This window comes from Lampris incognitus, chromosome 5 (assembly GCF_029633865.1).
Source record: "Lampris incognitus isolate fLamInc1 chromosome 5, fLamInc1.hap2, whole genome shotgun sequence".
NCBI lineage: Eukaryota > Metazoa > Chordata > Actinopteri > Lampriformes > Lampridae > Lampris > Lampris incognitus.
Window position 1 is genome coordinate 16,187,960 of NC_079215.1, and position 27,888 is coordinate 16,215,847.

Consider the following 27,888-nt stretch of genomic DNA (forward strand, 5'->3'; position numbering starts at 1 on the left):
TTTACTGCTTGGCTCTATTGAGTTTAAGGACCACCAAAGCAAACTGAGATTTGCACCATAGCAGCTATCCAAAACAAATTTTCAACAAAAATTTCCTAGAAAGGTTTTGGAATGAACAATTATTTTGTTTTTGTTTCCCCCCTGAAATGGCCAAACTAATTAAGATCAAATGCAAGCATGCACTTCCAATTCAGGTGAATCGTCAGTGCTGAATCTCCAAGGTGTTTCTTGTGCCAAACAACTTGTTAAAACATGACCGTTCAGATACTTTCACTTCAGGATATTTTCATTGAGTCAAAATACTGTCATATTATTAATTCAGGGCAGACTGGTTCAATACCTAAAATAGGTGCATTAACAGGCGGAGACTTTGTACCTTTCTTGAGCCCCTGATTGGCTGAGGAGTCGCTAGTGACGTTGGAGATGACCAGTCCACCCGCTTCTGATTCCTCCAGGGTCAGCCCCTCGGAGAGGCTCCGCCCCCTCCGGTGTGTTGGCTGAAGGGAAACGTTTAAAAGTGTGGTTTGACACGAGCACACCTGCATATGAGTAGCACCGAGGAAGTTCTGCTCTCATCCAAATTTGACTAGGACTATCACAGTAAAGTAATGAAATGTTCAACTTGTGTAGTTCCACATAAAACAGTCTGTCAGTGTTTCATACCATGATGTTGCGCTGCTGTCACGGTGGCATAAAATATTACTGTGTGTCAAACCTATAGGAGGAAATAAATAGAAGCAAGTGTTTAGATGATGAGCAAATCATGAGGACATAAAGGAACATAATATTTAGTGAAATTAAAATATTTAAATGGGATTTTTTCCCTATTTCCATGAATTCTCTAAAATATAAAATGTGTAATAAAGTATGATGAAGATGTCTTCGGAATTATATCAAAATGAAACACTTGAAAATTAGCTGAAACTATTCGTCCCCTTTGTATTATTAACAACTTACATCAACAACATCAAGTTACTGTTGGTTTTCAATCTGATTATGCAGAGTTGGAGCAAATTTGCAAGGTAGACTATAACATTTTATTTAAAAATCTAACTGTACAAAGCTAATACTGCTGCATAGTTACTATAGGGGCAAGGGGGTGTTTATAATATATTGTGGCGAACGTAGAAGCAACGACAAAGGTAACTTTGCAGCCCCTTTATTGACCTCACACAGAAACAAGAACTTACGGAAATGTGACACAATACATGGCTCTTATCTACTCGAACAACAAAGTTGTTCAGGGTTTCAGTTCCAAGGTTACACAACACAACAGAATGACAACTACAATTACACCACAACAAATAGTAATCACATAAACACATGAAACCACATAAAACACTTACAAAACATTTAATAACAACTGACAATCTGCACGCAGTGCCTGATGGGTAAAACAGCAACTTCGCTACAATATTTTGGTTCATGTGTTAAACTCATTGTGTTAGAAGGGTGAACAAAATATTCCAATGCATAAAATTTGGAGGTGTAAAAGGAAAAAAATGTGGAGAACGTTCAAAGGAGGTGAATATCTTCATCAAGATAACAAAGCTTATAATTAGGGCTGGGCAACAACTCAGTATTATCTCATCTCTTTAGGGTATGTATCAGGATGAAATTCAGATATTGTCACACTGTGAGACACAATTTGGGTTGTCAGAATTCATATTAACAGAGTATCTATTACCTAAAAGTTCCCACAGAATGAAGCCTGGCATATTTGAGGGAGTATTTGAAAACTAGCTTTGGTTTGATATCATACTTTACATTCTGAAACAGCTCGTCTGATGAACCTCAGTTGGATTCTCAAACACGGTATTTTAGCATATTTAAGCAGATATATAATATATCACTATCATGTAAAATTCCCTATGATTATCATAACTAATGTGTGTTCTACACGATTCCTTGGCATTCTAATTGATGAATCCTTATCTTGGAAACCTCATACCAGGGCCATAACCACGAAAATGGCCAAGAGTATTGGTGTACTAGGCAAAACCCATCACTTGATCAACACTGAGATCGCCACTATGTTATATTATTCAATGGTTTATCCATATATTAATTATTTTAATATAGCTTGGGCTAGTACTCATCAGACCAAACGTCAGCTCATATACCGTCTTCAGAAATGAGCACTAAGAATAATAAATTGTGTATATCAAAGACATTCCTCTCAGCGTCTCTTTCTTCAATTCGGTCTCCTCAGTGTTTATCAAGCGAACCATCTCCAGATTGGTTTATTTGTTCATCGTTCCTTAAAAAGAACCCTCCCCCCTTTTTCCATGACATATTTCCATACAATTATCAATTTCATATACTTTCCACACGTAGTTCTTCTCTCCTTAGACCCCCCCCCCATTCCGGTACTTCCCAATTTCAGTTTAGTATATTCTACCGAAGGTCCAAAATATGAAATTCCCTGCCGTTATATTTTTTTTTATTTGTCTTCACGGCAGTTTAAGAGAAATTGCTTCTAACCAACCAATATTTTCCATATGGTCTGCCTATATAAGCTGGTATATAAGCTGGGTCCAACCAATATTTTCCTTTGTCATATAAGTCTAAAGGCCTATTATGAATATCACTTGTTTTTCTTTTATTATATATATTATTTGTTTGTTTTCTTTTATCGTTGTCTTATGAAAACTCTAAGCCGTATCACAAGTGTATGTTCTTAGTCTGTTAGTGTTTGGGTATACTTGCATGTATCATGAATGAGTGTTCTTGTGTGTGTGTGTGTGTGTGTGTGTGTGTGTGTGTGTGTGTGTGTGTGTGTGTCTTGTGACTATGGGTGTTTATGGGATGCATTGTTGTTGGGTGCTGTGCTGAACTGTGTCTCTGTCTCTTGCTATATAGTGTGTTGCCTAGGGAATGCCACTTTTCAAGCCCCTCGAGGGTTTTTAGGCAATTCTCCCTCACATTTTCTTTCAAATTATATATATTGTATCATTTTTTATTTTTTTATGTGTAAATAAAGAAACAAACAAACATTTTCCATATCACCCAGCTTTACTTATATTGTACATTAAATCTGGAAGAACTGTCTGTATTTCAGTGACATGAACTGACCAGCTGAATCCAGATTGTGTTATTCATATTCTCTTTACGGCTACCAAAGGTAAAGAGGATGCAATTTTTTATTATTATTTTTTTTGCACAACAGAGACAATAACCGTTCAACAAGAGAGCACATCTCCAAACTCTGGGTTGTTCATTTTGTTATGAACACTTAATACACTTCTTCAGAAACCCTTCAGCCCCTTTTCACTAAAAGGAGAATCCAGAAATATAAACAGTAGAGAATAGAGACATATTTTCATATGTAAATTGCAACTTGACACTGTTGGCTTTGCACCTTGAAGGTATGTGAGTTATTACCTTGAGGCACATGGGAAAACCAGGAGCAGGTTATTCAGGACAGCATGACACATTTTCTGTTGTTGGGCGTTTCCACACCCGCCTCTCTCCTGCCTATGCAGATTATAGCTCTAGTTGCAACATGCTGCAGCATCATTTTGCTAATTTAATCATGTGACAGACTTTGCAAAGGATCAGCTGGATGATCTATTACATTCATTGTCACAATCAGCCAAACTATGGTGAGAGGCTTAATAAAAATCTGCTCAGATACTAATTCTTCTGGCCTAATGTTGTGTTTTCACATAGTTCATCAAAATTAGGCCACACGGGCATAGAGGAATGTCTCCTCTCGATCTCTTTAGCATTTGAAAGAGTTGAAATAATAATTTTCAAAAACATCAATATTTAAAAATTAAAAAGGTACAATCCTTAATTTAAATGTAAACCAAAGGATCGCCCCATTACCAAAACACGAAACACAGGACTGCAACCTGTTTTCACTCACAAATTGACTGATGGGTCTCTTAACACAAGGACCGACACTAAACAACAACTAAATCTTGAGTCTCTGGTGTTTTCTGATGCTGTAAAGGTTTGTTTACACTGGTGAGGATAGGGGCAAACAGGCCCATATGTTCAATTGTTTTTAGTTGGCAAAGACTCAAAATGCATATTTTCCATCTATAACTCCATCCATCCAAGCCGCTTATCCTGCTCTCAGGGTGCTGGAGCCTATCCCAGCAGTCATTGGGCAGCAGGCAGTGAGACACCCTGAACAGACCGCCAGGCCATCACAGGGCCCACACCCACACCCACACACACACACACACACACACACACACACACACACACACACACACACACACACACACACACACACACACCTAGAGACAATTTAGTATGGCCGATTTACCTGACCTACATGTCTTTGGACTGTGGGAGGAAATCCACAGGGAGAACATGCAAACTCCACACAGAGGATGAGCCCGGGACGACCCCCAAGGTTGGACTACCCCGGGGTTCAAACCCAGGACCTTCTTGCTGTGAGGAGACTGGGCTAACCATTGCACCACCATGCCACCCATCTATAACTCAAACTCTTGAAATATGTACGTAAATATAACCTCAATTTTATACGGTCAGTTAAATCACAGATTGGGCCTGCACACTAAAACCATGTGACCAAAACTAAGACTGTCTCTCAACACTAGAGTTAGTAAAAATGACAGATGAAAACAATTGTTATTTTGCTGTTGTAGCTGCCTGGAAAACTTAATTCATGAGGATTTCATTGAGTGCTGCAGAAAATACATCAAATTACCTACAAATTTAAGTTGAGATAGCCTGTGCAGCAGCACTGGTGACAGACCCAACACAATCCACACTGATGGACTGTGTGTTGGTTGATTATGATGCGTTTCCTTTTAAGTTATATCGTTCTAGAACTACATGTATGTATTATGAAGCCCCTTAAATTCTCAATTTATCTGCACTAAAGTCACGGGGGGGGGATCAAAATTCAACACACTGTGCAAACATGATAGGCTACCTACTTTTATTCTGGTTCTTGATACTGTCTGGCATTCACCCACACAATACACATGCATCACGAGGACTAGATAATTCCCCTCAGAGAAGATTTTAACTTATATTAAAAGAAAAAATATAGACCTGTATGTCAGTCTGAGTGCAAACAGGGCTGTACTTAGTGGAAGCCCAAATAATCATATTTTTTTGTTCTTTGATCAAAATTCCAGCAAAAGCTTCACAAAAACCATCCACACAGCCCACCAGTTCCCGGTTACCAAGAAATAACCTCGGTGCGAAACTTCCCAACTTCCCACGTACAGCTTCTAATAGAAACCGAGGCGCGACAGAAACTACTGGGGGTGATGACGTCACCGCGCCTCTGCCAACCGTGTAACCGGGAACTGCCGTAAAATAACTTCACGCAACTTTTACAAAGTAAAAACAACTACTTACTTCATGATGATTCGGGCAGATCTGTCAGTGGCCCTCCTTGCTGTTTTTGCCCCCCATCCATTGTTTTTTTATTATTATTATTTCTACAGGTGTCAGCCGAGCCGGAGAGGTGTAACGTCGTTTTCGGTCCGGGTGGACTCCGGCAGGACTGCGGCAGGTCGTCTGCCTCGGCGAAACGGGGCACAAATAAAAACCCGAAGTCGACAAACAGGTTTCCACCTGCGGTGTGCGACCGACCCGTAAACACACCCATGTCCACACCCACACCATCTGAATGGATACCACGCTGTTTTGTTTTGTTTGGGTTGGGTTTTTTGGTCACACGAGCGCGCTTGGCTCGCGCAAAGTAAACACCGAGCACGCCACCTCTTTCGTGGTGGGCTTTATAACATGCCCCCCCCCCCAAACTTTGACGCATTATAACAGGGGAAGAAGAGAGGGGTCATAAACCACACTCCCCATGTCAACGGGACATAACGCATCAAGGAGAGGGACATCTTGACATGACAAAAACTGATCTGTGTAGGGTGTTGTGCCCAAGGGTGGGGCATTAGTGTTCAAGGTAATGAGTCATTTTTGATCACTGAAAAGCCTCTGGGGCAAAACCACAACGCTCCACTTGAACACACCACATACTGCACGAGAGACGAACACAGCGAAATAAATCCGTTCCCTTCAGAGGGCGATTATACAACCCCGGCTGCCGCCACGCCCATGAACAAACACTGATTTGATTGACCAGCGTGCACCAACACACTACCGGGCCAACCACGTGACAGAACACAGGTAAGGACACCAACGTATAAAAAAAGTTTAAGGTGCTTTTTTTTAATATCTTAAACCTTTATATTGTTGACCAACACTGAAAACGGTTTGTGCAAGGAAAACAATTCCCCCTAAACTGTATTCCCACAACATTTTTACAGAACCCATTCAAAAAATAAAACAACTTACGAATATATATCACATCGTTCCATGTTAAAATATAGTTACAGTGTATACACAGGCATTGAATATTTTGGTGCCAAAATTGCCTATAGGCACACAAGTGCTGCATGCACAGTGTCTTGCTTAAGTCGTTGACAGTTGGGTGAAATAAATCAAGTAAAACATCTGTGTGGACAGAGTTGGTATAATTATGAATTTTGTACATATGAACGTTTGCCAAGCGTCGAGTCAAATAGTCTGTTTAATGAAACAGACTAAATTGATTACTCGTGTAATTAGAAGACAGAACATCACTGAAGATAACAGCCAGTTGTGATTAGCCTTGACGTTGAAGTTGGTATGGAGAACTGTACTGTCCACTATGTCAGTCAAGTTAAGTTTGTAAATTAAATTCGCTTAAAGAATCAGACCTGTAACAGAATTACAGAACGAAACAAGTACCAAAAAAAAAAAAAAAAAAAAAGATTACAAAAAGAGAGGACGGTTACATCACAAACTGATGTTGGGATCACTGTGGTCTCTATACTGGCCAGAAACCTTTGAATGACCCGACAGCTGAAAGTCATCCCATTCTCTCTGTGCAGAGGTATACAAAGAGAAACCTCACTTGTGTGTAATTTCGGCTGCTTCAAAGGGTCCCACTGCATATAAGCAACGTCACTGCATAAAACCCAATTTATAGAAGTGTGTTTTGATTATGGGGGAAAGCATTGCATCTAGAGGGCTATTCAGATAACCTTTTAAGTAGGTGTGGAAAAAAAGACTCCTGAACTCTCCGATGGTGCACTCTTGCATAAAGGGTCAAAGGTCAGTGGCTCTGTCTCCGAGATGAGGTAGCCAAACAGATCCCTGGCCTATCCACTGTGCCCTCGTGTCAAGCAGTCACCGCTAAGCGAAAACTCACAATTTCACACATAGCTGGTGACTCCATGTTGTTTAACTGGCCTTGCATTTCAACCGCAATAACAACAGTACATAATTTACATAATTACAAAATTTCCAGACGTCATGGTAGCTCAACCGGATAACCATGAACCATGTAGGCTCAGATTTGAGCAGATCATCCCGAGTTTCAAATCCAACCCAGGGCCTTTGCTGCATATCTCTTCCTCTCTCTCTGGCCTATATTTTCTGTCCATCTTTATTGTCCTGTCGAATAATGGTAATAATTGCCTAAAAAGTAATCTTGATAAAGCCGATAATTTTAAACTTGTTGCTCAAACTTATTTAACCACAAAGAGCCGGAGAAAACATCCCTGTAGCAGTCTGAGGGAAAACTCTCTTCTATTGCAGTGATCCTGGGTCAAACTCCCACACTCCCACCAGTACTGGATTTCACTGAATGAGCTGGGAAAAAGGAACAAATACAGCTCAGCGACCTTCAACAGCCACCTTACAATGTGCTCTTAGGCAAGGCATATACTCCCCAAAGTGCACTGGTGGAACTGCTCAGTGGCCGACGTTCAAAACCGGGGTTGAACTGAGCAGCCTCCCAGAGGAACTTGTGCAAATGTGTCATTTGTAGTTTTCATGGATAAATGAGGGTAAAAAATAAAAGACAAAAACATTCTACTGTCCTTTGTCATTCCATCATGTCACTGTCCCTTCCCACAAACCAGCCTGTGGAAGATGGACTCTTCAGATTGGCTGAGAGCAACAGGCGTGTCAAACTCAGCCACCTTCCCAGCATGCATCACCAGCACCCTGTCAGAGTCCATGATGGTGTTGATCCTGGTTAAAGACAGACAAACTTTTCAGTGAGTTTTAATCATTTTAAACATGTGTCTTAAATATGCACTTACGAATGCTTTCTTCCGACATGAAAAATTCACTTTCAACAACAGAGACGCCTACTCTTTTAAAAAACTTGGAACTCATTTGGCTCAAAGGCTCATTTGGTTGTGCAGACATGCTCTGTTGATCTACTGACCAAAAGCTTAGCAGCCTATTCAATACAAATAATTTTGCATCTGATAGTGAAATGTGCGCACTGTGTCTCTTTTTGTTACGATCACAAAATGCTTAAAAACAAAAATTCCCAAAATTAAAATCCATAGTTGGGAAAATTATAACATGAACCAAAACCCTCTGTATTTCTAAAGGCACTGAATGATGACTTCCCTTCACTTACAACAAAATGTTCAGTTGTGAAAGTGAACTCTTGAAATACGGCTAAATCAACATTTCTACCTGTGGGCGATGGTGAGGACCGTCTTGTCCTGAAACTTCTCTCTGATTGTCTGCTGCAGCAGTTTATCCGTCTTCTGATCCACACTGGCTGTGGCCTCGTCGATGCACAAAACCTGCGGTACGACCAAGCGTGTCAGTAAATGTAAGGACTTTACCATGTATTATAGTATTTCTTCACATGTTAACAGGGTGTGGTGATTAAAGCAGGTCAAGAATAGCTGGGGTCGCCACCAGGAGGAACGTGGACAGAACATTGGGTGAAAGTCAGTTAGTCAGTATCAATTGGATGCCTGCGGCTGCGTCTTACGCTGGCCTGGGTCAGCAGTGCTCTCGCAAGGCAAAGCAGTTGCCTCTGGCCCACAGAGAAAGCCTTTCCCTTCTCCCCCACCTCAGCATCCAGACCACCTGAGACAGACAGACACACACATACAGACAGACATATATCATCTGAGCAACTGCACTGAGTCTTAATGTTGCCTCAAAACCATCTATTTTACCCGTCTGTTCTGTTAAAGTGGCGCCTGGTAATCTTTTTGCTTTAACATATCAAATTTATTTTGGCAGCATAGTGTGACGGCTATAGGAGAATGACACTGTCGCCATTCAGATCAGTGCCCTAGAAGGCTTGTTTTCACTCTGCATTTTGTTTGCCAGCGGGCACCAAACCGGGAAATAAAGGAGTTGCATACAAATACAGGAAGTCCCCAGGTTGTGAACACCCGACTTACGAATGCCCGTACTTACGAACCGACCTAAGCAAAGCCTATTATTTTTTAAAAATTAGTTAGATACAATGGTTCATACTAATGACTGGATGGACTACTTTGCGCGATGCTCAAAACACTGCGTGTTTTAGGCGGTTTGTTGGCCCGAGGGAGAACAACGCCACGCTGTCGTCGCCGTTTTAAGTTGCATCATGTAAACATAGTTGTGTGCATTGTGTTTTGACTTCAATTTTTCATGTGTTTACCCTTGTAATCATGGCTTTAAATACTGTACTGTAGTTACATTTATCATTATTACTGCATTATTATATTTATGACATTTCAGGTAAAATATATACTAAATACGAAGACAAACATTTGACTAACTGATGCTAGATGTGAACCGTTCTGACTTAGTACATACAAATTCGATTTACGAACAGACTCAAAAACGGAACTCGTTCGTAATCTGGGGACTTCCTGTTTAGTGATTTTACTTTACCTCGTCGGTGAACATAGCTTGTCTTCTTCTGTGATAGCCTTTTGATGTATGACTTTTAAATAAATGTGCTACGCTTAAAAGAAATAAAAAAAAGCCCCTCGCTTGTCCTTGCAACAATTAATGCAATTTTTTCTTGAAAAAAAAAAATTCACGTTGAGGTCTACATAAAATTACATAAGGTCCATATAAGGTCTTCGAGAAGACCTGGGACTGTGACTAGTAAATGCACTATAAATAAAATCTATATTATCAACATCATTATTATTTATTATAGTTTGTTCTTCAAGATGACAACAACTGTTGGGTCCATCAAAATGTGTGCCATCTTTAATGGAACTTGTGATGTTAAATGATTACCAAATGAGAAATATCATGTAGCGCATCATTAAAATCTTAATATAGCTTTACAATAACAACTTTGATTTTAGCTCCATTTTAGCATAAATTCAAGGGAACCTGTCATAGAATTTCGGAAAAAGTAACTTCAGGTTGACCTAAATAAATGACCATCCTCCTGGTAAAACCAAGACTATCCACAGAGGTCCTTGAGAGATAGAGAACAAAACTTTCAAATCTGTTTGAGAGCATTTTAGCTAAAAAAAAAAAAAGATCCGTCACATAAGGAGTGGAGCAAAATCTGTGAAATGTCACCTAAAACTTGACTGCTGGCTTAAAAAAAAAAAAAAAAAAACCAAAAATAAACAAATGCACCAACTGCTTCATAAGCTGTACCCTGTCCATCACCCTCCGGTTCTCATTAAAAAGGTCTCTCTTGACTCTCACCCATTCTGTCGACCACATTGGTAAGGTGACAGTGGTCCAGGGCATCCAGCAGGCGTTGGTCTGAGTGTTGCCCGCACGGGTCCAAGTTCTCCCTGATGGAGCTGCTAAACAGAAAGGGGTCCTGGGGGATAATAGCCAGCCTTGACCTGCGGGAGAGCCAGAGGCACACACACACACACAAAGTTGTTTTAGTCTGGGGGGAGGCAGAGTCTTATGCCCCTTTTCCACTATATGGTACCGGCACGACTCGACTCGCAGAGTGTCGTTTCCCATTACCGTAACAGTACCCCCTCAGTGTAGCTGGTCTGCACTGATTTTGGTACCCACTCCAGTTTTTTCGGAACCTCGACAAAGGTGGTACCAGAAAAGTGGTAACAGTTACCAAAATGCTGGTACTTTCCGTAATGGAAAATGAAAAAGTCGAGTCGAGCCAGTACCAGGTAGTGGAAAAGGGGCAACAGTCAGTTTTATGAGCCAAGTATGTCCACACACGAGGAATATGAAGTTGTGTGTTGCCATCTGTTACATATTCAGTAACACACAGGATCTGATGTTGGGATCAGTTTGTGTTTAGGGGGCTGCACAGAAAACCCAGTTCAACAAACAAAGAGAAAAACCTAACCAAACCAACTTCGCACACTTGCCCCTGCATTCAACGAGAACATCAGGCAGTGCCACCATAAATCTCCATAAAGCTGGTCCTCAGTGTTGATATTACCAACAGTAAGCTTACAGGACGGCTGACACTGCCGGCTTGAAACCACCCACTCAGCAGGTCAGCAAACAGCTAAAATTAACTATTCATCATTTTTTTTGTTATGTCACAAAGAAAACCCTGTTATACCTATTAGAGCCATAATTCATATTTGGATATGGTTATGTAAACATGAAGGATTAAATTTATTCATATTATTTTCATTCAAGAGAATATTTTTAATGGAATATTTTGAGTATTGTTTGTTTTATGTTATATTATATTTCTTTTTAGATGGCACTTTATATATGTTTATGGCACTGTATATAGGGAGAAGTGTGTCCATGTGAGCCGTGTGTGTGTGTGTGTGTGTGTGTGTGTGTGTGTGTGTGTGTGTGTGTGTGTGTGTGTGTGTGTGTGTGGTTTAGTAGGTGTGAATGGCCAGATGGAGAAAAAACAGTTTTTCACAGCAGTGATTATAAATTAAATTTTTGACCCAAACATAAATGAGGCATCCAATTAAGGATTTTTTATATATATATAAATTACTACAGCAATTTTCTAATCAAGACACTTCATTTTGTTCAATAAATCTTTAAATTTGGACTTTCAAATAAACCAGTCTTGGAATTGCTGAATACAGAGCATGTGAGTCAAAACAAGGTAATCCTACCAGTATGCCACAAAAGTTAATCTTATATAACACCGCCTGTTTCCCTTTCCTTCTCCGCCCTACCTGAGCTGCGTCAGGCCTACGGTGCTGATATCCACCCCGTCCAGGAAGATCTTTCCCCCCGTCAGCTCCACCATGCGGAACAGGGCCAGGAACAGGGTGGACTTGCCAGAGCCCGTGCGCCCCACTATTCCCACCTTCTCCCCGGGCCGTACCACCAGGCTCACCCCGTCCAGCGCGTTGGGCAGACCTTCTCTGTAGGCCAGCACCGTCCCCCGAAACTCCAGCCAGCCCCGCTCCGCCCATGACAGGGGCAGCTGAAAACAAACAACCAGAGTTGGAGGTAACTGGCAAGCACCTTAGATAGAGTCCCTACTGTCAGATAGAGACAAACTGAATGATTAGATGAATTAGACAGGGCCCTCATTATCACTGATTTATTTTTATTCAATTATCTTGTCTATTCATTTATTACATTAACTGGGAGAGAAGCCAGAGACAAGGTCTTTTTCAAGTGTGACCTGGCCTTGAAGGCATAAAAAATCAGTACAAAAAGTACATACATTTTAAAAACACAGATGTAAAAACAAAGTAGGAAGACATAAAAATGAAGAAAACACCATCAGATCCACTTAACAGCAAAGACCTTCACTCCTTATGAGACCAATGTGACGCTAGCCAGCAAATGTTTTCTGCAGACCCGAACAACAGAACAACATATAAGATATAAGATAGAGTAGCGCGTTCACCAGACCCTAAACAACGAAGTGGTGATGTGTTTAGGGGCTTTCCTTTTCACTTTTGTCGTGTTCTCTCTGCTGTATATTCATGTGTATCTCCTGTATAACACGTTCATTCAGCAGCTGTGATCAGGTTGTAATCAGCATGTCCAGACTAAACCAGACTCCAACTTCCAGTATGTCACCAGAACCAGAATCAGAACCAGAATCATGTTTATTGGCCATGTAGGTTTGCACTACATGGAATTTGACTCCGGTTTCGTGGCTCTCTCAGTGTACTTAATATAGAATAACAACACTACAACATAACAAGACATTACGGTCTATGTAACACCACGGAATTGTTAAACTGTAATAAGAATTTGAAAGTGCACTAGCATTTCATGACTGTTTTAAATGAATTAATATTCACAATAACTCATCTGAGCGCTGAACACCAACCACTGTAGAAGAGGTTGCATCACGGGCCAGCCATGAGATGCTGTTTCTTGGTGTTATCACATAACAATAAAACCTTGATTACACAATAAATGCACAATAATGAAGACCGCCGACTGCCTCTAATAGAAAAGGGTGGTAATACCTTAATGGTAACATGCAGAAAACCCCACTGACCCTGGGTTTGACCCTTGAGTGGGTCTTACCTCAAGCGAGCAGTCTGTCATTTTGTTAAAAAACACCCTTAACCCGTTTCTCTCACCAAGCGTTTCTAAGTCCATCCTAATTTCATCATTTTAATTTCATCTCATTCCTTCAAGTCAAAATTTATTTGTACAGCCCCAAATCCTCTTATTCCTTTTCCTCTTGTCTTTTAGTTTTCATCCTTTTCTTGTTTTAATTTTACAATGTTCTTTACTTATTTTTATCTTGCGCCCCCCCTTTTCTCCCCAGTTGTATCCGGCAAATTAGCCCACTCTTCCGAGCCATCCTGGTCACTGCTCCACCCCCTCTGTCGATCCAGGGAGGGCTGCAGACTACCAGGTGCCTCCCACGATGCATGTGGAGTCACCAGCCGCCTCTTTTCACCTGACAGTGAGGAGATTCGCCAGGGGGACAGAGCGCATGGGAAGATCACGCTATTCTCCCACCACCACCAAACAGGCGCCCAGACCAACCAGAGGAGGTGCTAGTGCAGCGATCAGGACACACCCACATCTGGTTTTCCATCCACAGACACGGGCAATTGTGTCTGTAGGGATGCTCGACCAAGCCGGAGGTAACACGGGGATTCGAACCGGTGATCCCCGCGCTGGTAGACAATGGAACAGACTGCCACACTACCCGGACGACCTGTATTTTGCACTTTTTAACGGTTGTTCTGAAAGTCATACTAGTTGTGGTGGTGGTGGTGGTGGTAGTAGTAGTAGTAGCACTTGTCCGTGTCTAGTTCTGACCTGTGAATTTTCATGCTGCGGCTCAGTAGGCAGGCAGGTGGAGTACTCCTCGGTGCGCTCCACGCTCACCAGCTGCATCTCTGTTTGGATGAAGCTGAAGATGAGACCAGACAGCAGGCCAGTAATGGACAGGGCGTAGGACAGAGAAAGTCCCACTAGGCCTGGTAGGGACAACACACACGCGCACGCACGCACGCGCACGCACGCACGCACGCACGCACACACACACACACACACACACACACACAAACAGTGAGATGTTAGAGAAACATGGGAGGCGTTCCAGTTTTGCAACTTATTTTTTTTATTGCCTCCCATATCTCTGCTCCTTTGTAGAGGAGAAAATAGAGCAGACCTCTAAAGTGATGATGCACATCCAGACCCATTTGATTTCCATTTTCTACATAAAATTGAACAGGACTTTTGGACCCTGTTTGCTAATCACTCCGTCCTTGATTTATATTGAATATGGTAAGTATAGACGATGACACAAGGTACAGCCTTTATATGCTCAAACAACTCACTATATTTTCAAGACTAGACATTATGCCAACAGCGATGGTGCGGATGTTGCATCATCCTTGTCCCATCTGTTTCTCCTCTGAAAGCTAGATCTCACTGAACCTGTACTGTGGCTCGCTAAAAAGCAAAATCTTTTTCCGCGTACCCAGATACATAAGTTTTCATCCATCTTAATGTTTGTGTTGACACCTTTACAAAAAGATGTAATATTTGCAATCCACACTACCATGATTGTATGACATACGCAGGGAAACAGTCTTGCCAGGAAAATCAGGAAATAGTGACACTGAACTATGCCAGGTTAAGTAATCCTAGATTTTTTTAATGTTTATTTTATCTAAATGTCAAAGTCTAACAGAATTAATCAAAACATAAAATAGTATAGTTTAAAATAGTTTAAGAATAGCATAATTGTGTTGAATAGCATAAATTAATCATTGGACATTTAATGTTTTGAGAAGATAATGAAATGCATAATTTTCAAGAAAACCACACAATTGTTATGTCCTATGCAAATTGCATATAGGAGAAACAGTAGTATAGAGGATGCCACCTTAACTCCTCTCAGTTTCATCTATGAACACCTAGAGGAAGGAAACAGCCATACATGACTGTTATTTGTGGACTTTTCATCCGCATTCAACAACATCCAGCCCCACCTGCTTGCTGAGAAGCTCAGTACCTAATTGAACCTGGGGCTGGCTGGGTGGATATCAGACTTTTTAACTAACAAGTCTCAGAGAGTGAGAGTTAATGGAGTTCTCTCTGATGAACACTTTTCCTTCACTGGCTCCCCTCAGGTTGCATCCTCTCCCCTCTCCTCCACATCCTCTATACAGACAGCTGTAGGAGTCAGCAGCCCAACAGGTACATCATCAAATATGCTGATGACTCTAGACTACTTAGTCTCTTGCAAGGTGCTGAAAGGGTTCATGGTGCAGTCCTTGATGATTTTTTTTTAATTGGTGTGAGGCTTCTTTTCTTGAGATCAATGTCAACAAAACTACGGACATGCTGATTGACTTCAGAAAAGATAAGGGACCTCAGATCAAAACTGCTATATCTGGTAAAGTAGAAATAGTCTCCTCTTACAAATATCTTGGTACCATAATTGACAGTAAATTAAAGTGGGTTGATCATACAAATGTTATACACTGTAAAGTACAACAACGTCTGTTTTTGTTAAACTTTGCAAATTTGACATAGATAGGAGAATTCTTATATTGTTCGATAGATAATTTATTTCGTCTACCCTAACTTTTCCCATTCTTGCTTGGTATTGTAATTTGAATTTGAAATGTAAAAACTCTTTGCACAGAGTAGTAAAGATGTCCTGTAAGATTACAGGGGTACCACAATTTTTGTTATTAACTCTATGTGATCAGCATATTTTAAGGAAAGCTATGTCCATTTTAGGATGATTGCTCGCATCCCCTTTCACTTTCAGCTAATTGTTTAGATTATTCGGCCCGAAGATGGCAAGTGGCTTATCCTTGGTACTATTGTAAGGGGAGAGGTGCCATCTTCAGGCCGACTAAAGTAAACGATTAGCCAAAAAGTGAAGGAAAAGTCTGCCTCAGGTTAAGGAAAACTGTCAACAGCGCATTTTTGATTCTCAGTGCTATCAGCAGTACATGCGATCCTTTTGCAATACAGGGAGCCTCTTGATTAACTGTTAATATCAAATATTGCTGAATGCAATTTTAAGGATACTCCAGTGTAACAGCTGAATATCTAATTTCAGAATGAAATTCTGCAAGTAACTAATCCACTATAACCAAAATTGCTTGCAGTGCCTAAGGCCTCTCACCGGGGTTTACAGAACCAAACTGGTGCTGGATGACAGCAATCACGCCGATGCCTGTCACCACGGTGACAGCAATAAGCTGCAGGCGGATGTCCAGCCACTGCATGGCAGCACCGCTAAGGAACTGGCAGCGCTGGTTCTGCTCCAGGCGCTTTGCATTCTCCTCCTCAAACCTGACAGAACCACAAAGAACACAAGAACTTCATCAGGTTCATCTGGAGATCAGAATAAGAACCATGATCCTTTTAAGCTAACAGATATTTGTCATGAGGACTTTAGTATGTCAACATGTTTACAATTTAAAGGGAGACAATTACAATTTCCAACATTATCTCTCTATATATTATAGATAGCAGAACATATATTTTGCAAGGATAACAGTCCATTAGCAGCCATAACTCTGAGCAGCAGTCTTCTGTGTGTCTTTTAAACGCCGCCAAAATTGTGTGCGCCAGTGACATGACTGGTGGACAACCCTAAATGTAAAAATTACTTCCTGGTGGGACGATAGGCTGCACTGTATACGAAAATGTGAATATCAAATCTACATACAGCTTTATAATGTGGCGCTGTTATTTGTATTTTTTTATACAGTGAAGCATTTTAGCAAACCAGGAAGAAAGTTTTCACATTCACAATTTAAGTGGCATTTCAGAGACACACAGAAGACTGCCCAGTTGTGCTCAAGCCCTGAGTAATCTATCAATAACTATATTAGCGGGCATGTATATCCGAGCATGAACCTGATGGTGCTTCGGCTGGCACGGATGATGCTGAGCCCACTTAGTGTCTCTGAGAAGTGAGAGTAGACAGGGGAAAGTGTCAGGCTGCACAGGCGCTTCAGCTCCCGCGAGGTGTGCCGATAGAATTGCTGGGTGCGGTGGTAGAGGAGACCCAGGGGCAGGAGGGGCACAAGGACCCAGGGCAGGCCGTAACTCATCACTACAAGCATTCCCAACAGCCCAAAGATATTCGCCAGCAGAATATTGAGGATGAAGGGCAGGCTGTCATCCACACTATATAGGTCTGAGGAGAAGCGGTTGAGGATGCAGCCCAGTGGGGTAATGTCGAAGAAGGTCATTGTGGCCTGAGGACAAGCAAAACAGGAAGTTGAAAAAATGCCGAGTAACCACAAGGTTTGAGAGTCAGCTTTGGATTTTGGTAAGTTCATGTGTTCTAAACTTCCTGGCCAGGCTGCAAGAAGTCTAAGGAGAAAAAGTGAAATCTACAGAAAGGAAGTAAAGTATTGACAGGGGAAATAAAGTTTAAAGAATCAGAATTAGGCTTTATTCGCAAAGTATGCTTTTACACTTACATGGAACTTCTCTTGGATTGTTAGAACTCAGAATGTATTTTACATATTATAAATACATCCAATTTCCCCTTGGGGATGAATAAAATATTCTGATTCTGATATACACAAATATATACACAAATTCCATACATATGTGAATAAGTGATAATAAATGAAAAATAAATGCATATTGGGTTGATAACTTGTAACATTAGGAGCCCATAAGAAAAGTTTCAGGCATGTTTGACCATTTATGAGAAAGTTGTGAGCAGTTTTGTACCAACGTTTTACTGCCACTTGAAGGCACCATATTCTTTGTTGCATGCTATGATATAGGCTCACTATTGAGGGGAACTCCATTGGTGTCTATGTTACGTACAGAAGAGACAAAATGCATAAAATGAAATCAAAGCAATTGGGAAGGAAGCAAGTACGAATTACACTACGAATTAGACAACAGAATGTTGTATTGCTGTAAAGCCCGCTGAGGCAAATTTGTAATTTGTGCTATTGGGCTATACAAATAAAATTGCTTAACTTGACGTCAGAGAGTTTACAAAAGCCATGCGGGGGATTCCTCGGAGAGGTTAAAATAGTTTCAGTGACAGCATTCATGAAATTGTCCATGATGAGGGAATTCTGCTTAAATCCTGTCAGAGATGGAGATCTTAGCTGTATGAGCTCTTTAGTTTCAATTTTTAGCATGAATAACTTATATCAACCTCTGTTTTCTGTGCTTTTACGATGATCTACTTTTCTTTTAAGGAACAGAAGTAATGTCTAAGGACTGGAAACTTCGTCTACGGAGATGAAATGAAGTTTAGGGAGAGAGGGGGGAATCGAGAGAAAGTGACAGTTGCACCTACAGAGCTGCTCCATCGCCATGATGAACTATGATTGTTCCCCACCAAATATACACTCCATGGTTATTTAATTAGTGTATTTGTCCTTTACCTTAATCTGGGGTGAAATGATAGGGAACTAGGGAAACCATAAACTAACAACTATGTCGTATCTTTGCCGAACATCCATCCATCCATCCATCCATTATCAAAACCGCTTATCCTGCTCTCAGGGTCACGGGGATGCTGGAGCCTATCCCAGCAGTCATTGGGCAGCAGGTGGGGAGACACCCTGGACAGGCCGCTAGACCATCACAGGGCCCACACACACACACACACACACATATTCACACCTAACCCTAACTCCTGAGAAATACTAAGACCCTAATATTGTGGCACAACGTCAATGCCTCTAAAGTTCTTGTCTTTCCATGTAGAACACACAGGAAACTGAATGTACACAAGTGCCCCTTATGCTTCTTGGTGACCCTGCATATCCTCTATTGAGCTAGCTGATGAAGGGATACCCAGACAATGGACATCTCAACAAAGAGAGGCACTTCAACTACAGACTGAGCTGCGCGCAAATGACAATAAAATGTGCCTTCGGACGGCCGAAGGGGAGAACATGTCAAAACAAATAAGACATGTGCAAAAATTAATGAATCAACTTCATCTACTGCCACTCCACAATAAATTTGGCCCAGAAGGCTATTAGCAAACAATTTTTACATACATTATATCTTCAGGAAAAAGCTTATTGAGAATTTTTTTTCTTTTTCATTAAATCCCCCCTACACATTCCCATCTATGGTCTCCTACTGTTGGCCACTGAGCAGCTCCAATAGAGCAAATGAGGCATTAAATCCCTTGCTCAAGGTTCCTTTGGATGTGGTTGAATACAATTTCTCACTTAGTTACTCCACCCAGACTTTTCCTTGCTAGTCTCGGGTTTCAAACTGGCAACCTTCCTATCATTCTCCTTGGATGCTGCCAAATTTTGTGAACACTTGCAATCTTTTTGGCTCTGTAAAAAACAGGGGCCAGCTCATCTCTGCTTGTTAGCCCAGAGAGAGAGAGAGAGAGAGAGACAAAGAGAGATAAAGAGTGAGAGAGACAGACAGAAACAGACAGAGGGAGAGAGAGAGAGAGAGAGAGCAGCAGGAGGAGAGCGACAGAGAAAGAGAGACAGACAGAAACAGAAAGAGGGAAAGAGAGAGTTAGATGAGCAGGAGAGAGACAGAGAAAAATAGAGAGACAGATAAAGAGGAAGAGAGAGAGAGCAGCAGGAGAGACAGAGAAAGACAATTAGAGAGAGAGAGAAAGAGAGAAGAAGAGAGACCATAGAAAGAGAGAACAAGACAAAGAGAGCGAGAGAGTGAGAGAGCGTATCCCATGGGTTCAAAGCTGAGACAACGATCACCTTAAAGACCCTGTCCAGGAGTCTGTTGTGGATAACTGCAGCGGCGCAGATGGCTCCATAGGCGAAGAGGAAGGCTCGCACAGCAGCGAAGACGGTGTTACCAATGGCGATGGAGGTGTACACCGACAGGTAGAATCTGACCTCCGAACTCATGTTGGCTAGTGGAGACGTTTGTACAAACGGCAGCGGAGACCTGGTCAACACAAGATGGTTGAAAACAATTTTAGTTTGAGGGACAGCTGAGCAAAAATTTATTGTTTATTGTCTTTTAACTGTATTGTATATCAATGAAATTCGGAAATTGTCACATCGTGACAAAATTTTATTTTCCAAATTATTTATAATGAGAATATATTAATTAAAATTTCTCACAAAATGTGGTCTGAAATATCTGAGGGAATATCATTTAAAAACTAGTTTTGGTTTTATATCATAGCTTATATTAACAAACAGTTCAAAGTGATGAACCTCAGTTGGATTCTTAAACATAGTATTTTAGCGTATGTAAGCAGATATCATGATATATATACAGATATCATGTAAAATTCCCTATGATGATCATAATAATGTTTTCAATATCGAGCACCACTTGTTTGAGGGCTGCATTAGGAGGGCAAAGCACCAAAATACCTGTGTATTTATAATTATGTGGAGGGTAATTACTCTCATGAAATTCCTTTACACGATTGTTATTGTTTTTTTTAAATCACCATGAATCCCAATTATCACAGATTCCTAATATGGTACTATCTATACAAGAAATAGCACTGGTCCATGTAGGTGTATGAAGAAATCTGAATCTAAAATGAGCATGAAAATAAATGTAAAAAAAACAATTCTAAAATTCATCAAATTTCTCTGATTTCCTCTTCGGTTACAATTATATCCATACCTACTCGAGATCTCATTATGGCTAGCTTATAAGATACACAGTGAAAAATGTAAAAGGTTTAAGTGATTTCAATACATTACTAGTGAAGTGGTTACACACAGTCAAAAGATGTACTGTTGATGTTCCCTTGCACATCTAAGGCATTTCAGGATAAAGTTATGTTCACACTGATATGAAATGGGTCACTTTCAAAAACTAATGCAAACTGTGGGGGGAAATTTTTAAATATGAGCAAACAAGTTGAAATCAAAGAGCTAAATTCTCTGAACCATTCTGTGGAAGAAAGCATAATGTCCTATTTTGGTGCCATTCTAGGCACAGCTGAGCTACAACCGGTTTACAAGGAAAATCACACTCCCAGTTAAGTGGAGAAAATGTTATTCTGTGACTCCTCACATGCTCTTGATTCATTGTGACATTCACTGTCCAACTCACACAAGTCCTCCAGGTGTGAAGAAGAGCAGCTGGGGTGAGCCGTAGTCATTTGGGGAGGAACCATTGGTCCAGGTGGAACCATTGTTCTTCAGCTGAGAGATCCAATAGGACAGCCACCAGTCAGACACATTCTTTGAGGCTGAATGAGACAGAAATATGAAAAAAAGTAGTGTGTTGGGTTGCTGATATTGCAACTGCTACTTGTTGATTGCCTACCGTCAAAAAAGTGGAATCCATGTTAACCGCTTAAGTGTGTTTCATATTTTATCATATGGTAGTCTTTAAAACTAAAATTTCCAATGGGTGGACTGAATGGGAAAATTCCTCTGAGAACCAGCGGCTATGCACACTTCTCCACTCTATGAGAGGTGAGATGGCCTGCTTCACATAGTATTAGGTTTTTTTAGTGAGATATCATGGTTTGTCAGATGGCAACCAAATTTATTCAAAATGTGATGCACAGCATTAGAATAATGACAGATTTAATAAATTTGTTTATGGAATTGTCAAATTAATATGATGCTGCAATCTAGTTGGGAATATAGTTTAGTCTGAAATCAACTCTAGTCAGTGGTTTTCCATCTACAACTTTCACATTAACCCAAGCCAACCTCCATTTATTTTTTTACACTTTTGTCATGTCAAGACTAACATCTATCCTGGTGTTGCACCAAAATCTGTGACCATCGAAAATTTGGACCACAGTCATCCTGCACATATAGAAAGCCACTTCCACAGTCGCCACTAGATGGCCTGCTGGAAGGGACAACTGCCCTCCCAGATCATAACCATTGCCTTAACCATACCAAACCCATATAAACGTAACCACACCAAACTTATAACCTTACTTAACCAGGAGGTGGGAGGAACTGGAGGTGTCTGTGAGTCTGCCAACAAACTCTCTTGAACTGATCACCAGTTTTTGCACAGCTTAACCATAGTCACAGTTTTTGATGATTGCAAGTGTTGGTGTTTTACATTCTTAATTTTTTCGAAATCAACTGAACGGTGCTTCTACTCAACATGCAAACTTTAACTGAAACTCTGACAGGTGAACAAGCAGGCCTTATCCAAATAGCATTCTGCTTTTGTAAAATATTGCTTTCTACAAGATTTTTTATGTATTTATTGTTAAACAATCCACAGACATATGATATTGAGATAAAGTCTAACAATGTCCATGTTTCAATTTTAGTCTGTTTTTGGAACATTTTGAAACATTTTCAGAAAAAAAACAACAACCTTATAGTCTGAAAAGCCATGTTCTTAATTGTCAAGAAAAGTGTAAGTGGTGAGTTCTATAAGGTGGACTGGTGCAACATTCCATTCATATGCTGCTTTAATTGAAAAGGTATATTGACTGAAAGCCGATTTTCTTAGTGGGATAATGCAATTCCCTCTTGTCAATCCTCTTGTAATCTGATTTGTATTTACTCGTTCCCTAGCAAAGCAACCGAGTCAGAGAGGAACCATGTCATGAATAATTTTCTAGATGAGACATATATTTGCATTCTTGATGAGATTTTCCCAGCTCATAAATGTATAATTTTCCAATTTATGACAGACAGCGGTGAAAAACTATTGGGTTTCCTATCAAGGGTTTTCATGGTTTGTTTATATAATGATTCTAGTGGTCTCAAGGTTGAACTACTTGCCTGTGACCAGCTTGAATAGGTTAGGTGCGATATGATCATAGGATTTACGTAAATTATAGCAGCTTTGTTTGACATTCCGTATGAATCTGAAATGTGCTAGGTTGTACTTGACCCTGTTGCAAACCCTCTTACCCTGAGTTTTGAACGAGAGATTTGAGTCTATCATGAGCCCAAGATATTTGAATTATTTTATCATTTCTAATCTTTGTCCAAGTACAAATATGTGTGGCTCAACAGTATTGCTAGCCTTCTTTGTGAAATACATGCTGGTGGTTTTTGACACATTTAGTTGTAGAAAGCAGTGGTTTAACCATTTGGTAACATGGGCCATTGCATTGGTTATGATGGAGGCAACTTGGCTTTTTGTATTGCTGTGTACATATATTACAGTGTCATCAGCATAAATTTGAGTCTATCCTGGGGCATACAGATGGCAGATCATTAACATATAAGCTAGACAGAAGTGGGCCCAATATGGATCCTTTTGGGACGTCAGTGGAGGAGCTGAGAGCAGTGACTGATGGTTATCGGCTCTGACTATTTGAGATCGGTCAGAAAGGTACGACTCTATCCACCTAAGGGCATCTGGAGAGAAATTGAAGGTAGTTAACTTAATACAGGAGGACAGCATGAAATACAGTGTCAAAGGCTTTCCCAAGATCTAAAAACACTGCCCCAACAACACCACCCTTATCCAATAATGATTTAACCTTCTTTATAAAGAAGCAGTTAGCCATCTCTGTAGAGTGGCTAGCTCTAAATCTGAACTGCACCGGGTACAGGGAAAAGGTGTTGTTCTTCAGGTGGAAAGTTAATTGCTTTGCAACGCATCTCTCTGCTATCTTCTATATATCTTAAGGAGTTGCTCCTTATCCGATGAGAGGGTCTAAGGACAGGATTTTGTGTTGCTGTTAAGCCCACTGAGGCAAATTTGTAATTTGTGATATTGGGCTACACAAATAAAATTGACTTGACTTGACTTCGATACTACTAGTAGGATACTGATAGGCCTGTGCAGATGGTGAGAGGGTTGCCAAATTTTAAAAATTGGTGTTACAATAGCCATCTTCCAAACACCCGGGAAGATTGCCTGGGAGAAGGACTGGTTTAATATATTTTAGGGGAGAGACTAATGATGTGCTTAGCTCTTTAAGCATGGCAGTATCCATCTCATACACATCCTTTGCTTTTGATGCTTTAAGAGCATTGATCGTTCTTAGTACATCTGCCTCAGGAATATCTCTTATGTGCAAGGGTAGTTCTGCAACATCTAAAGAAGGGTATAGTGGCTGCAAGGCTGCAATATCCACTGAAGTAGTGTTCAATTGACTCACTCAGAAAATCTGTGCAATAGTGGCCACTGAATCATTAAAATAATGGTTGAGAGCCTCAACAATTATGACTGGGTCCCTTGAAAGGTTTCCATTGATTTCAAGTTCCACTTACCTTCCTACTTTGTGATGTTGTCCAGTCAGTTTCTTAATCTGCTCCCAGATTAATTTAGCATCACCTCTTGCTTCACCGATTATGTTCAAGAAAAAGTCAGCTTTGGCCTCTCTTAGCCCCTGTACTACTTTGTTTCTTAACATAGTGAATCTGAGTTTGTCATTCTTATATGCTCAGACACAGTAATCAAAAAGTCTTAAGTAGTAGTTACCAACTAGCCCACTAAAAACGTATAAACTTGACTGGCAAACAAAATGCTAATGTCATTTAATGTTAGTGGTGCTCACTGGCGATTTTAGACTCTTTTTGGGGATGCTCAAGCACATCTACATTTCATTTCAGCACCCCTAAAAAAAACTGTAATTAACATTATTTTCTGAAATCATTTTTAGCCCGCTAACATTAGATTTTATGAACTTGTCTGAGGGCTTAAATTGTCACTGTTGGGCAGAAAGGTCGTATCTCCATATTTAGTCTTTTTTTTTCCATAAATCAATGCTATTGGTCACCCTTTACATCTGTCTGTGGGTTTTACAAATATTTAACCAATGAAAAGTATTAGAAAGAGCTTGTGCCTAAATCTCATAACTCCGCTGGATCCTCAAACTGTCAGCAAAACCTCATAGCTCCACCCTGCCTCCTTCCTGAAAGAAGTGCCACTGAACTAGTATTATTCTTAATAGTCTTGCATTCAGTTAAGCCCTATTACTGTTTCTGTACACCCTCCAGTAGGCAGCAGTATTAAGCCAAAGTTATTGGTAGTTACTTCACTCAACTGTAAAAGAATACACAGCAGTAGTTGGCAGTTGTTTGGAGACAGACTCTGGTTGTTTGCAATGCAACAGCTGCAACGCAAGGCCAATTGAAGAACTGGTTGTTTGAACAAATAGAGAGTTTTCTTTACTTAAGAAGCACTAAGTCTATAAAGACTAGTGTTTTATATATTTGAGGCCTGAGATGTGGGAGCAGAGAAGAGTGCAGGCAAACCACAGTAGGTTAGAGTGCAGTTTAGTCTAGCAGTCATAGCTAATCATTAAATGACTGTGGGTCCTCCCTAAAACAGGTGTATTACATTGAAATCTGTGACTGTTCGCTCTGAACCATACACTATAATAGACCACCCAACTAATTAGGTTGCCTCTAAAGGTAACATTGTGTACCTGATTGAACTGAGGTTTGCCAAAGTGAAAGGAGTTGAATACTTTTGCAAACAGCATATTCCATTTTTCATTTTCTTAAAAAATATTTCGTGTTACTTAATGGTTATCAATGAAAAGTATTGTTGTAAATTAAAATACCATATATAGAAAAATATTAATCTATTAATTGTTATCCAATGAAATGAGTGATTTAGCAGGGGAGTTGAACACTTTTGCAAGGTACTGTATGCATGTCACATTCTCATTAGGGGCTGAACTCCCCCTAGAAGTTTGATCCTAGCATTGCCCCTGGTGGTGCTCCAACTATGTTGTAACTCCTTATTCCCCAGATGCTCACATCACGGCAGTAATTACAGGTACAGAAAAAATGTTCTGTTTACAGCGCCTAGGGTGACCAAAGAGACCATATTTTTTCTTAGTGCATCTACTTGATAGCTGTCGGGGTGCAGAAAGAGTTCAATCAAAAAGTGTTCCGAATTAAAATTGCTGCTAGCCACTTTAAATGTGGTGTGCAGCTAAAATGGAGAGGTGTGAAATATGGTCCTATTTACCTAAATAGGTAGAGCTTTGCACTAACACTACCGGGATTAGGGTTCCATTCTCTGTTTATCTTGTTAAGTAGAATTCGCCCCCGACATCGCAAGACTTGGACCACCAGTGTTTAAAATATATATGAATTTATGGTATTTTTGGTGCTGATGATGTAAATATTTACCAGTTGACAGAGGCAAACAGATGGTAATGAAATGTTAAGCACAAAGTCCAAACCTTGCATGAGAAAGAGAGACATCAGGATGGAAACAGCCAGGACTTTCCCCACCGCTACCCAGTAGGTCTGGTAAACCCTCCATGCCAGCCCGCCCACCTGCTTCTGCTCCTCCCCTGATAGGTCAGAATTATCCTCCACCTGCAGCTCATTGGACGAACCACACCTCGCCTCTTCCTGCTCAATGTCATCTGGTTTGAATAAAAATTACCATCAAAAAGACTGCCAGAATTAGGCCTTAGCCCAATACCAGGCTGAAATAATTTATATTGCAAAATTTGCCAAATGTTTAAGTTTGATACCAAAAGCCATGGGTAATATGTCAGAAACCAAAGCAAAGACTTATCTTCATCACAATGTTTGACAAAAAGAATCATGTACAATATCTCTTTTGGATAAAGGCTTACATCTTAGTCAAACTTATGGTCTATGCTTGTTTGATACTGTAAAAGTAATGGACCAGTTTGGAAGTTGTTTAACAGATTAAAACATTTGTAATTCATTCAAAAGGTGATACAGATGAATCCCCCCCCCAACAAAAGACAGTTCTGAATGAAAATCCAAGTACCTTTCTCTTTTGCATTGCTCCTGTTCTTCCTGTTTTTTGGCACAGCCTCTACCAAAGGAAGGACTTCAGCTGGAGAGCCTGTTTAAAGAAGTAGAAAGCCTTTAACTGAATGTTTGGAGTTTAAAACTTGTTGGTATTTCCCTAATGTTATTTATTAAAAAAAATTTGAGCTGCTGTGAGTATGTGATAAGAAAGGTTTGGCCAGCGGGACAACGGGATGAGTGCCGTAGAGTTAATTCAGTTTAACTTAGTAACTGAAGCTTATGGTACCATTTTAATTACACTGAACTATTCTTAACCCAATCCATTTTTTGTTAAAGTTGTTTAAAATGTAAAGCCTCTCTTTAGTAGAATTATTGTCATGTAATATCTGACAAAGTTCTGACCTTGTGACCTTCTAAAGGCCCACAGAGGCAATGAAAACCTTTATAACTTAACCTAAACAGGGCTACATGTAATGCCACCTTTTACACAATCCATCTCTGCTACCTGTCTTGATGATTGTCCCATTGTCCATTAGCACCACCATGTCAGCCTGGTCCACAAACTCAATGCGGTGCGTGCAGAGGACTCTGGTCTTGCCCCTGATGATGCCCATGATGCATTTCTGCATAAGGTGGTGAGCCACATCGGAATCAACTGCTGCCAATGGATCATCAAGGAGATAGATGTCTTTCTCCTAATGTGGTTATGTTAGTCAAGGAAAAAAAGAATTCACATCAGTGCACTTTTATGAATCACAAAAACTGGTCTTTCATAGGTATATCATAAATAAACAATACTGGGTTCAATTTTGTTCAGCATTTATAAATTGAGTCAAAACATACCTATTATTCTGTTTCACTTTTATGCTGATAATGCTATCATTTATTGTTGAGCATCCACCCTTGCTCCGGCTGGCAAATATTTGCAGAGTACTTTTGACATGGTACAGTCTCAGCTCTCTCACCTTAAGATGGTTCTAAATGCTGATAAGACAAAGTTAATGTTTTCCCATTATCCAAGAAGACCTCCTTTAATCCTCTGATCATTGCAACCACGCGATGTAGAAGAGAGGTTGCATCAAGCATCGACATCGATTATAGGGCTGGGTTCAATTAA

The 27,888-nt window shown here is 40.4% G+C and overlaps 1 protein-coding gene and 1 long non-coding RNA gene across 2 annotated transcripts in view; both read right to left on the reverse strand.

Moving 5' to 3' along the window:
* Positions 1–387: 387 nt before the first annotated feature.
* Positions 388–5,403, reverse strand: LOC130112250 (uncharacterized). Its single transcript, XR_008810220.1, has 3 exons — positions 5,350–5,403; positions 664–715; positions 388–497 (listed from the first exon to the last, which is right to left on the reverse strand). It is a non-coding gene; the product is annotated as an uncharacterized LOC130112250 (long non-coding RNA).
* Positions 5,404–6,164: 761 nt separating this feature from the next.
* The window catches only part of abcc10 (ATP-binding cassette, sub-family C (CFTR/MRP), member 10), a 45,987-nt gene continuing 24,263 nt past the window's right edge, over positions 6,165–27,888 (reverse strand). The window contains exons 10-22 of the mRNA XM_056281117.1: positions 27,277–27,466; positions 26,788–26,865; positions 26,222–26,410; positions 21,193–21,331; positions 19,866–20,058; positions 17,050–17,393; positions 16,310–16,479; positions 13,978–14,138; positions 11,907–12,160; positions 10,477–10,622; positions 8,795–8,892; positions 8,488–8,600; positions 6,165–8,028 (exon numbers count right to left, since the gene is read on the reverse strand). Of these exons, the coding sequence (XP_056137092.1) occupies positions 7,893–8,028; positions 8,488–8,600; positions 8,795–8,892; positions 10,477–10,622; positions 11,907–12,160; positions 13,978–14,138; positions 16,310–16,479; positions 17,050–17,393; positions 19,866–20,058; positions 21,193–21,331; positions 26,222–26,410; positions 26,788–26,865; positions 27,277–27,466 (2,211 nt within the window). The 3' untranslated portion in view covers positions 6,165–7,892. The remainder of the gene's footprint in view (positions 8,029–8,487; positions 8,601–8,794; positions 8,893–10,476; positions 10,623–11,906; positions 12,161–13,977; positions 14,139–16,309; positions 16,480–17,049; positions 17,394–19,865; positions 20,059–21,192; positions 21,332–26,221; positions 26,411–26,787; positions 26,866–27,276; positions 27,467–27,888) is intronic.